This window comes from Jaculus jaculus, chromosome 1, assembly GCF_020740685.1.
Source record: "Jaculus jaculus isolate mJacJac1 chromosome 1, mJacJac1.mat.Y.cur, whole genome shotgun sequence".
Lineage (NCBI taxonomy): Eukaryota > Metazoa > Chordata > Mammalia > Rodentia > Dipodidae > Jaculus > Jaculus jaculus.
This window is the reverse complement of record NC_059102.1, coordinates 207,146,486-207,159,529: the sequence shown is the minus strand read 5'-3', so window position 1 is coordinate 207,159,529 and position 13,044 is coordinate 207,146,486. Positions and strand designations below refer to the sequence as shown.

Genomic DNA, 13,044 nt, shown 5'->3' with positions numbered 1-13,044 from the left:
TCAGCAAAGTTTCATTTCTTACTATGCTCCCATAAAGGGTGGGAGGTCTGTACCTTGCTTTATCTCCAAGACTAGTAAATCAAAATATTTGATTGAATACTTGTTTTCAAAATTTTGTCCTTGGTAACCTTAAGTTTGCTTTCTTTCTGTTTGCTCAACAAATCTCTGGCTGTAAATTGAGTCTTTTTTCCCTACTTGCATCCTCATATGTCACTGTGTAGTGATAAATGGCATAGAATTTGTTCATGCTATGCATTCTTTAAAATATCCCTTAAATCACACTGTAGTAGCTTGAATAGAAAATGCCCCCCCATGGGTTCATGCATTTGAACACCTGACCCCTAGTAAAGTAACACTATTTTGGAAGGTGTAGATCATTAAAAAGAATGAGCTTTGGGGCAAAAGAGATTGCTCAGTGGTTAAGGCACTTGCTTCCAAAACCTAACTACCCAGGTTTAAGTCCCCAGTACCCATGTAAAGTTAGATGCACAAAATGGCACATGCAACTGTAGTTTGTTTGCAGCAGGTAGAAGCCTTAGTATACCCATCCCCCTCTCTGCCCTTGGAAATAAATACAGAAGAAAAAAAAAAGAGAGAAAAGGAGCTCTGCTTGAAGGATATGGAATGGAGGGCTGTTTGCTTGCTCTTTCTTCCTCTATTCTTTGGTTCTTTGTTTCTCTATTTTTCTCCTTCCCTCTCACTCTATTTCCTTCCCCCATGCTGCTGGGAAGATGTGATGCTGGCTCACTGCTCTGCTACCATATTTTCCCTACCATGATGGACTCAGCCTTCTGGAAAAAAATAAACTGAATTAAACTCTTCCCTTCCCTAAGCTGACTCTGGCTGTCAATTGTTGACAAAAATGAAAAGTAACAGATATACTCACTATATTACCTTGAAGTATTTTTTATACATTGCCACAAATGTTTCATATTCACCTTTATATTGCTGAAAGATATCTGTGTACATTCAGATACAGCAATATGGCATGAATTTTGTTTCATGTAGCTTCTCACAAATTTTATATATTTCCTTACTTAGGCAATTTCATACAGTAAACCAATATAATAAAATTTTCTTAATATGTGAAAAATATTGTGTAGGTTTTGCCATTGGCCCAAGTTTTTGGAACCTAGCAAAATGTTCACCACACAATAATATTTAATACAAATTTTAGTGGTTTAATTTGGGACTATGTCACATTAATTAGTAAAAGGCATTGTAGCATTCAATAGCAGAGTATTCTTCCAATCAAGAAGGGCATTCTATATCATTATACTACAAATAAAACATTAAAACATATTTCTACTTAACTGTTTTGATAAATGATGAATCTCTTTACCTATATCTTACAACTAATTTTTTAAAGGGCCTCCTGGACCTCCAGGTGAAAAAGGAGATAGAGGTTTCACAGGAGAAAGTGGTCCACCTGGCATTCCAGGTCAAACAGGTAAGGTAACTACTCAATTATATACTAAGAGGGTAATGTTCATGCATATTTTCTGTGGAGAGAGAGAGAGAGAGAGAGAGAGAGAGAGAGAGAGCACATATATAAAAATTTGTATATATTGGGAAACCCTGATCATATAATATAATAAATGGTAAGTATCAACTCTTAATTTTTGTATAAAATTAAATGTTTTAGCCATGGAGTTTTCATGAGTCTGAGTGGTACCATGATAAATTATATAGAGAAAAGAATACATCTAAATGTAGGCTACATGTGACTGAGAATAAAAAAATCACCTTCACATTGAACAACATTGCAATATTTATTAAGGTACTGAAATATATTATTTTACAAAGCATAAAAAATTGAAGTTTAGTTCTTACAGAGTTCTTGAGCAGAATATGTCTGTTTACACTCACAATGTCTGGGAGTAGGTAGAGGCTAGACTAGAGATGACTTTTACCTTGGCTGTCAGCCATGCTGTCAATTTTATACTTAGAGCAAAATTGTTTCAAATTATTTTCCTCTGCTTATGTTGTAATCTTGAAAGCAGTGTTTTGAAAGAAGGTATTAGAAGACAAAGAAAAGGAGAGAGAACATGAACTTTCTTTGCTCTTAAAAAATTGAAGATAACAATAATGTAATTGTCATGCTATGCTTGGCTGGAAATCAAGCACACTGCATGCTGCTTGCAAGTGCAGAGCATGTTGCATTGTCTTGTTATAACTAGATAGGTTGTATGGACAAAAATTTAACTATGTACTTTGTACTTTATTTTTTCTCCTATTATATAAAATATTCTCCATTTTGAGCAATGTAGTGACTACCTAAGTTATGTGAGACAATTTTCAAAGATTAAACAAATGAAATTGATACCTCTCTGGCCATCATATCATTATTCATAAAACTCAAAATATAAATATATACATTTATGTTTTAAAAGATGCAAAGCTGTTATAAATACTTTATCTCTAGATATTCATAGGTAGACATATATACCTACATTTTATGTGTACATGCATGTGTTTGCAACTTTGTGCATGTCAGTGAGTTTTGTGTACCTTTAAAAGTGATTTTAGGTAGAAATTTTTCTTCATTAAGGCCTGACTAGCACTCTTCAAAACAATAATACCTTAATGCACTGAGTAGGGGAAGTGTGTGATTTAGAAGCAGGTGCTAACATTTTACCATTTAGATTATGTTTATCATCAATATCATAGGATACCTGCCAAAATTATCTGAGAAAAAAAAGGATTTTTTAAAATATCTATTTATTTATGACAGAGAGAGAGAATATGGGTACACCAGGGCCTCTAGCCACTGAAGATAAACTCCAGACTTTTGTGCCTTCTTGTGCATCTGACTATGTAGGTACTGGGGGATCCAACCTGGGTCCTTTGGCTTTGTCAGCAAGCACCTTAACTGCTACGCTATCTCTCCAGCAGGAAAGAAGGAGTATTTCCTCATGGTTTCAAGTGGTCCATCATTTCAGGGAAGGTAATATGATGGGAAAGGTTCAGGCTGTGGTAGTGAGACATGGGCCAACATGCTGTTAGCATGCCAGAACTAGAGTTGGTTATAACCATCAAAGTCCATCCCTAGTGACCTACTTCCTTCAACTTGGCCCAGTATCACAAATGTTCCACAGTCTACCCACACAGTAATACCAGAGGAGAACCAAGTATCCAAACACATAGGCCTGTAGGAAGAACATTCCATATCCAAACCTTAATTCCTTTGTCACGTTATTATAGAAAGGTCATTAAATGACACCTGAAAGTGTAAGTGCATCTTGTGTCCTGGCACAAAGTGCATTAGTAGTGCTCATATTTGATGGCCACTCTTCAAACATCATTATATAAATAAGCTCTAAAATTCTATAGGTCATAAAGTATCTGCTTAAACTTCTCCCTTATAGTCTGATGATTGGCTGACCTCTGTAAAAGTGTTCCCTGTGCTGCATCGTGGACTTACTTTTTTAGCTGTTGTTCCAGAAAAATTTGAATTTGAAGTGTGATTATATTGTGTTCAACGGAATGTTATCCAAAAAGTCTTGCTTGCTTCTATCTAAAAGAGATGTCAAATAATTATCTATTAGGGTACACCCTCAAAATTACCTTCTTTCTTTAGTTATTACCTTTCTTAGAATCTATGCCTCAACATTGGAAGATATTTTTGCATAAAATTATGTTAAACTGGGCTGGAGAGATGGCTTAGTGGTTAAGCGCTTGCCTGTGAAGCCTAAGGACCCCGGATCGAGGCTCGGTTCCCCAGGACCCACGTTAGCCAGATGCACAAGGGGGCACATGCATCTGGAGTTCGTTTGCAGTGGCTGGAAGCCCTGGAGCGCCCATTCTCAATCTCTCTCTCTCTCTCTGTCTCTTTCTCTCTCTCTCTGTCACTCTCAAATAAATAAATAAATAAATAAATAAATAAATAAATAAATAAACAAAAAAAAACCTCTGCTTGTAAATAAATAAAATTCAAATTTCATGAAATCATCATATTAAATGTTATAATTTCTCATGTACTTTTATTTCTTCTAAAAGGGTGTTATTTATTGACTACTTTAACATAGTCAATGCAGTAATGTTTTATATATACATCTTATATTGTCTTTCACTGGAACACATGAACTTTTAGGAAATATATTATTATCCATTTAATTCATTAAATGCTCAGATATGTGTGGAAAATAAATGTTTACATACTTCTGTTTTCTTTGTTAACATTGTAGGTCCTCCAGGTGTTAAAGGTGATCGGGGAGCGATTGGCTTTCCTGGAGGCCGAGGATACCCAGGGCCTGCAGGAAAGGCAGGAAGGTCAGGTAGGCCAGAATATGCTCTATATTATGGAATATCATCAATAGTGTTTCTTGGTCAACAACAAAAAAAAATGTTCCTCATATGTATAGCAGCAATCAATCAGTTTACTTCATGGTCTGAAATAGCTTAAAACTAACTTTTGTCCACCTAAGGAAAATTTTATAAGCAAAGGGAAAATATTTTAACACACACACACACACACTCTCTCTCTCTCTCCATCCAATCATTGCTCACCATGAATAATTCAATATATAATATAATAAATATAACAGAAAAATTAGGAAGAAAAACAAGCAGAAAGTATAAATCACCCCTTTAATGACAACTAGCCAAACTTTGGTAGAATATACTTGGAAAGACATGATGGCCCTATAATTAATGCTCTCATATGAAAAATACACTGACTGCAATCACTTAGTAGTGCTTAGTAATCAGTGCTGTTCAACACTTTGATTTACCAACATGATGATACTCTGATACTATTTCCACTGATGAGGAATGGGCCTAGCTTGGATTGTGGGCTTTTCACAGCAATGGTAAAAAACAATAGCCCTATTTCTTTTTCTTTTTTTTAAATTTCAAATTAAAATGTCGCCAAGAAAATATATCATATTTTAATATAGTTTTTTGAGTAGATGATGGGTTTCAAGCATTTAGAGAAAAATGCATAAAAGAGCGTCCCCATACTCCCTTCAGCTAGCTCACATTTTTCCCTATTATTAATATCTTGCATCTAGGTTTCATATGTCACAGCTGATAAATCAGATGTGATAATGATTATTATCAGAAACCCACAGTCTACACTAGGATCAGCTTGTACTCTATCGTTTATGAGGTTTTATGAGTCTACAAGTCCATCATGGTTACACAGGATAGTTGTACAGCCCTAAATATCTGCTTGGATTCAACTACTCATCATGACCCCTTGGAAACAAGGAATATTTTTTCCGTTTCTATAACTTTTCTTTTTCCAGAATGTCATACATACATACAGCATGTAGTCATTTGAGTATAGCTTTTTTAAATTTAATAATATATGGTTAAGGTTTCTCTGAATCTTTTCCTAGCCTTATTGTTCATTTCTTTTTATTAATCAATAAATTCCGTTTATGGATTTACTGTGATTTGTTTATTTATTTACTATCAAAGGGTATTTTAGTTCTTTGCAAGATTTGGCATTTATTTGTAAAGTGGTATAAGGATTTATGATAATGTTTTTGTGTGAATAAGTGTTTTTAGTCTGGGCATGGTGGGAAAAATACCTTTAGTCCCAATACATGGAAGGCAGAAACAGGAGGATCAAGAGTACAAGGCTACTCTGGGCTTTATATAAAGGGCCTGACTGGAGATTTTAAAAAATGAAATAACAGCAACAGAAAATAAAAATAACAGAGTTTGCCTAGGTATATGATTGCTGAATCACATGGAAAACATGCTTATCTTTGTAAAAAGAAATGCAGAACTTTCTTCCAAAGTGACTGTACTATTTTACACTCCCTTCAGCAATGAAGGAAAACTACTATTGTTCCATGTGCTATTGGTATGTGATGTTTCCAGAGTTTTAAATTTTAGCAGCACTAATAAACATACTATGGTATGGCTGATAATGCCACTGCCTATGAGCTGTGTGGATACCAATTAGCTTAGAATAAATCCAGCTAGCCGCATGAGCAAACTGCCATTAATCTCCACAAGGGACCTAGTTATCTGATGTGAGCCGTGATTTATCTACTGACCAACTCTAAACTTTCTAGCTTCCATTGAGCAACTTTAGTAACATGGGAAGAAATGGTTGCTAATTGGCTTGAAATTAGTACACATCAAGGACAGATAGGTTTCCTATATGAGCAACTTGAAGCCAACAGAGAAAAATATATTTAAAAATTTAAATGACACAATTTAAAAGCTACTTATAGATTCCAAAATAACTTAAAATAATTTTGTGAAGTCATATATAATGCAATATTTATATATGTATTGTTATTATAATACATTTTATGTTTAAAGTAAAAATAATGTATTATTCCACGAACCATGTCAGCTATTAAAGATCATTTATTCTTCTGAGAAAAAGCAAAGTAAGGTTTTGATTTGGAATCTTTGTGTACTTTCCTGCCTACAGTAAAATAATATTAAGTCTCAGGTGAGCAAGTACTCTGGCTTGGGCACTTTTCTTTCAAATACCCAAAACATTACTATGTGAAAAGACTTTAAAGAATCATACAGTATCTTTCTGCTCCCTAACTGTAAAATTAAGGCTGGAATCAAACTGTTTATTATGTCATTTTTCTTGTAAATAATTAGAACTGATGAAATTCACATTATTTAACTCACCCTTCTAGATTTGTTGACAATTGAGACTTTTCTACTTGAACTATATGAAAATTGGGTACCTTACTTCATAAAACAATACCATAAAAACTTTTTTGTAAGTGTTGGGTATGTTGCTAATGCTTATCATTTTTCTAACCCCCATACAGAAGTTTTTCAATTGATATAATGTGTGTCCTTTAAGCGCTTCAAGTCTCACCCGAACCATTACATATTATGTATATTTCAATTTGGTAAATTGGGAATCAGAAATCTTCTCTGAGAGGAATATAGGAATGGATGTCATAAAATCACCTTTTAAAAATATTTATTTATTTATATATGTTTATGAGTGAGTGAAAGGCAGCTAGAAAGAGGGAGAATGGGTGCACCAGAGCCTCCAGCCAAAGCAAATGAACTCCAGATGCACATACCACCCAGTGCATCTGGCCTAATCAGCCACTGGGAAATCAAACCTGGATCAGTAAGCCATCTTTCCTGCCCAGAATAGTTATTTTTAAAAAGGTAGAAATAAAGACATATTTACTCAGAAACCTAAAATAAATAATCAATATTGAAAATTTTTCAATATTGTGTATTTATTTATTTGCAATCACAGAGACAGGGAGAAGAGAGACACAATGAATGTGCCAGGGCCTGCAGCTACTGCAAATGAGCTCCAGATGCATGTGCCACTTTGTGCATCCTGCTTTACGTGGGTACTGGGGAATCAAACGCAGGTCATTCAGTTTTGCAGGCAAGCGCCTTAACCACTGAGAAATCTCTCCAGTCCTGAAAATTTTTAATTAAGTTTAAAATAATTATACTACAAAAATGAGCAAAGTGAAAAATATTAGTTTTCTAAATACATTGACCATAAGATTATCCTATTCTAGCTAAAGAGTGGGAGATGTAAACCTGAAACAGTAAAGGGAGGAGCTGTCTCTCATGAAAAGTGCAGTCTGTATGAATACAGTTGCAATAGGATGTAGTATTTTCATTTTATTTAAGAAACTTTAGTTCAAAAAAGATTGTTCTTAGCTACCAATCTGGCATGTGGCAAAGCAGAGTAATTCAAGACAAAGGATTTTTAAATCATTGGTATTTTTCCAAATCCTTCAATTTTGTGGAATAATATGTGTGTGGTGTGTGTATGTGTACAGAGAAGATGCATGTATGCATCTAGATGTGTAAACCCCATACACCCACATGCAGAGCAGCCAGACGAGAGTGAATTTTGCTATCCTTCTCTATTACTCTTCTGCCTTGATTCCTTAAGACCGGATGTAGGGGTTGGCATGTATGGCTCTATATACTTAGGCTTGCAAAATCTGAGTCTCCAGCAGGTTGACCCTGATTGGGAAGAGGTATGTAACTGGGGGTGGATCTTATGTCTAGCATTAGGTGTGTTGAAGGAAGTTTAAGTTCTGGCTGTTCTTGGTGCTGGTTGTTTTGTGAGGCTGGCTGTTGGTATTGTCTCTCTGCTTGGATCTATGGAAGTAAGTCACATTCTTATACCATTGATGGTGTTCCCCTGAAATTTGTAAGTCTGAAATATACTCTTTCCTCCCATAAGCTGTTTCTGGTAGTGCTATGGACTGGCAAAGCCAGGACCACCAGTCCAAGGGAGAACAGGGCCTTGGGAGGTGGGCAAGGAGTCGGCCAAGTGACAAACAGACACACACACACAAGGTTGATGTATCTGAGTGTGTATTACTAAAGTAGAGAATCAAGTTATATACAATTCTGGCTGCATAAGCTTAGCCTTTGTTTATTCTATGAATAGCCTGTTCCAGGAGAGGCACAAATACATTGACTAAAGATTACAATCACAAATTTAATAGTTAATATCTCACCCAAATCAGTGTTAGACAATCAGTGGTTACAAATGACATTTGGTTTTTAGCCTGCTTCAAGCATCAAGTATTTTTAACAAAATTCTAACAGGGCGACTTCATAACTCTAATATATTTTCTTCCTTAAACCATGCCATAAAAATGTAAACAAGCATGAAGGTGGCCTCAACCTAGCAAGTCTGTCCACAAAAGTTAAAGATTACCAAGAAATATGCTTCCCACCATTGTTTACTAGCATAACCCCATTCCTATACTGTATATGGTGATGGTTCATTGATTGGTTCTGGTCCTCAGAATTCTGACTATGGCTTAAGACAATAGCAGGGTCTTTGGAGGAAGTGTCACACCATCAGGTGACTCAATTTTTGGAAACTGTTCCATATCTCATTTTTACTAAATTGTGAAAGAACATCATATTGCTGTCATATGTCAGGAACAGAACAGTAGTAATGAGGAAAACAGCTATTAGAGAGCAGCAAAAGGCACTACAAGCCTGGAGAATGCACGTCCTTCCAGAAGGCTGTCTTCCTTGAAGCTTTTGCCTTGGCCTTGTGCACAAGTCACACAGACTCCACTGGAGTTGGTATGGCATGGTAGGATATTTGTCCCAGCAGTGAGAAGCTGACTCTAATACAGGGTCTCTCAATGAACCAAGATCTTCCATTTTTCAACTAGATAAGCCAACCAGTGAGCCCTGATTCTCTTGTTACCATTTCTCTCAGCACTGAGGGACCAGGCATGCATGAATATGTCCTGCTTTTGACATGGGTGCTTTGGATCAGATTTAGGTTCTCAAGCTTTTATATCAAGCACTCTTATTCGTGGAAACATCTCCCCAGACCCAAACCTGTGATTTTTTTTTTTTTTAATATTTGAATCTCCTTAACTTTTTCCTTTCTTTCTTTCTTCAGTAGAAACTTTGTAGGGATATATTATGTGATGGTGCCATCATTTCCCTCCTGCTTGTCTCCATTCCACTGAGGTCCCTCCTTTGTGGGGTTGCTGGTATTCACCATGGGGTTGTAGTTTATGAGTTGTGAGAGCAGCAGTCAGTCTTTGTGGGGAAGCAATGCCTCAGTATACTCCTTACCACTTGGTGACTCTTGTAATATTTCCACCCCATCTTCTACATAATTCCCTGAGCCATTGTGGGTGTATTTTAATTTTACTTTCATGTTGAGCTCTGAGTAGCTTCTGGATTTCTGCTTTGGTACATTTTGAGTCTCCTCAGTGTCTGTCTCCATCACCCTGGTGCAGGTTGTCAGGCTTGTCATGGAATAAGCATTCTTGCTCATCACACCAATTCCTCTCTAGTTTCACCAGGGCCCTGGCTGATGTAAAGGGGTGGTTTATCTCCTGTGGGGGAGTCAGTTATCTTTTCTTATCTTGTTGATAGATTTTTGTTGTCCTCAGTTCTTTTTTTAATGTAATGCAAAATTTTTAGGAAGATTAATTGCAGTAGCAGATAGTACATTTGTTTGTAAACAGATCCATACAAATAAAACTTCTATAATTTTATTTATTGATTTATTTATTTATTTTGCATTTTAGATATAGGACTCATGTATGCTTTTGGAGATGGCTGATATGGAAAATCAGGGCTGGGAATGGAGAATTTTACCAATCAATTCTTTCTTACTTTGTGCTCTAGCTTTTTCAGATTTACTGTTAAAGTAGTAAGAATATCACTTTGCTTTTTGTATTTTTATATAGATTTCAGTCTTGATATTTCATAGAAATTAAGTTCTTTATTTTTAATGTTTTGTTATTATTATTAACATGCTTCATACAGATACATGTTGTGTTGGTACCCTCGTCCTTGCCCCCATTCCTTTGGGGCCTCTCCTCAGTGGGGTTGCAGGCATTCCCATGGGATTGTAATTTATGCATTGTGGAAACAGTAGCCAGTTATTTGGGGGTGGGGAGGGAATGGCTCTGGTCATGATGTCTCAACCTGTGGCTCTTACAATTTTTCTGCCCCCTCTTCCAAAAAAACTCTCTGAGTCATGGTGGGTGAGTTTTAATTCTATCTCAATGATGAGCTCTTAGGAGCCTCTGGATCTCCACTTTGGTTGGTATTGAGAATCCGCAGGGTCTGTTTCCTACACCCTGGCACTGATTATTAGGAACAGCATGTAAGCAGCACCCTTGCTCATTTCCCCATTCCTTTGTGGCTTCAGCTTTGGCTTAGCTGGAGTGGGAGGGGTAGTTTATCTCCTCGGGTCTCACTACCTTCTAACTAAGAACAGATTCTCCAAGGGAGAGTGAAGTGAGCACAGTATAACTGGGATAAGCAGTATTACTTCAGGGAGAATTTGATGTATGTAACCCCTCTTTTAGCCAAAGACGAGTGAGTAATTGACACTGGAGAACATAATCTTTGTCTTCATAGGACTCTGATCTGGTTCCAAATTCCAGATATGGATTTCTTTACACTGAGTGAATCTCTTAGCCAATCAGAATACTATTGGTTACCCACTGAGGCTGTGTGCCACTATTTTGCTGGCATGTACGTTGTGTTAGGGTGTTTGCTTTTGAGTTGCTTAAATCTATGGTGGTTCAGACTGTTGGCCATTTTCACCCGGCAGCTCATGTGCTTTCCAGCACTAGACAGGCTCTCGGGGACTACATTTCCTCTGAATTCCAGCCAGGTCTCTCCTTGCTCTGTGTCATAAGCTTATGCTGTCTTCAGCAATAGAGTCTGAGCTTTTGCCTCAGGCAGGTAATCAAGTGCTTGGACAAAAACCTGTCTTGATTTGGAGACCACATATGTCTCTCTGATCAACAGCTCAATGTGGGTAGAAACCAATCTCTGGTATTGGAAGTTACAGGCTAGGGACAGAAGAAAAAGTTTTCTTTAAAGTTTAGGTTTCATCCCACCCTCACCAGAGCCCTACTTTTCAGGTGCTCCTCCCTTACTCCTTTTGAGGGTTATTTCTTTTAGGCTATCTCCAAGAATATAGGTCTCTATGGTATCAGTTCAATTTGGATTAATTTTGTATGTGTTTCCCCCACACACCATTTCTTTCCCCTTCCAACAGACCCTTCCATCCCTAGTGTCTGAGCTTTGAGTTGCCTATCACATATGTTAGTAACTCCAGCTGTTCCAGGTCAGGAACAGCAAATAAGTGAGACCATGTGACATTTGTCTTTCTGTGATTGTGTGAGTTTGCTGAGTATGATCTGTTCTGAGTCTGTCCATTTTTCTGTAAATTTCATTGTATCATTTTTTTTCTTACTGCTGAGTACAATTCCATTGTATAAATGTACCACAAATTCCTTGTACATCCATCCAATAATGGGTATCTGGGTTGATTCTAGTACTTAGCTATAATGAATTGAGCAGCCATAAACATGGTTTAGCAAATGTCTCTAGCATGGAGCATTGATGTCTATTGTGACTTCTTTTCATTTCTGATATTGATAATTTGAGACCTCTCTCTCTTTCTTTCTCTCTCTGTCTGTCTTTTGCTTAATCAAATTGGCCAGGGGTCTATCAATCTTGTTTATTTTTTCAAAGAATGAGCTCTTTGTTTCATCAATTTTCTTAATTGCTTTCTTTGTTTCCAGTTCATTAATTTCTGCTCTGATCTTTATCATTTATTTCTATGTGGAGCTCTTAGGGTTGGATTCTTCTTGTCTTTTCCAATGCCTTTAGGTGGACAATTAGTTGTTAATTTGAGATCTGTCTTTGTTATCAAGGCATTTAGTGCTATCATTTTTTTCCCTTAGGACTGCCTTTATTGTGTACCATAAGTTTTGGTAAGTTGCATTTTCATTATTATTCAATCCTAGAAATTTTAAATTTTTAAATTTTCTTTTTTTAAATTTTTTCTGCAACACATTCATTGTTTAAAAGTGTGTTGTTTAGTCTCCAGGACCTGGTGGAGTTCTTGATGTGTCTGTTATTGCTTTCTAGCTTTAAACATTGTGATCTGATATGATGAAGGGTATTACTTCATTTTGCTGATCTTATGAAGGCAGTTTTATAGCCTAATATATGGTCCAATTTGGAGAAGGTTCTGTGGGCTGCTGAGAAGAATGTGTATTCTGTAGAGTTGGGGTGGAAAGTCCTATCTATGTCCATTAGGTCTAGTTGATCTATGGTGTTGTTGAGTTCTATTATTTCCCTGCTGATTTTCTTGGATGATCTGTCTATTGATGATAGTAAAGTATTGAGGTCTCCAATATGGTGGTGTTGGTGTTTCTTTCTATTTTTGTCAAGTAGGTTTTGTTTTATAAACTGTGGTGCCCCCATGTTTGATGCACATAGATTTATGGCTGCAATGTTCTCGTGTTGAATCATTCATTTGATGAGTAAGAAGTAGCCTTTCTTTTCCTTTTTGATTATTTTTGGTTTGAAGTCTATTTTATCAAATATTAATATAGCAACACCTGCTTGTGTTTTTAACAGTTGTTTGGAATATCACTTCCCATCCTTTCACACTGAGGGGGTGTCTATCTTTAGTGGTAAAGTGGATTTCTTGAGGACAGCAGAGAAATGGTACCATTTTGTTTTTTTGATCCAGCCTGATAACTTGTGTCTTTTGATGATTGAGCTCAGACCATTAATATGTAAGGTTAGAACTATGAAGTTTGAATT

The 13,044-nt window shown here is 36.4% G+C and overlaps 1 protein-coding gene across 5 annotated transcripts in view; it reads left to right on the top strand.

Moving 5' to 3' along the window:
• The window catches only part of Msr1 (macrophage scavenger receptor 1), a 103,157-nt gene that overhangs the window by 27,725 nt on the left and 62,388 nt on the right, over window positions 1-13,044 (top strand). For all 5 annotated transcript variants that reach the window (XM_045142440.1, XM_004657066.2, XM_045142443.1 and 2 more), the window contains 2 exons: window positions 1,370-1,450; window positions 4,188-4,277. In XM_045142440.1, the coding sequence (XP_044998375.1) occupies window positions 1,370-1,450; window positions 4,188-4,277 (171 nt within the window). The remainder of the gene's footprint in view (window positions 1-1,369; window positions 1,451-4,187; window positions 4,278-13,044) is intronic.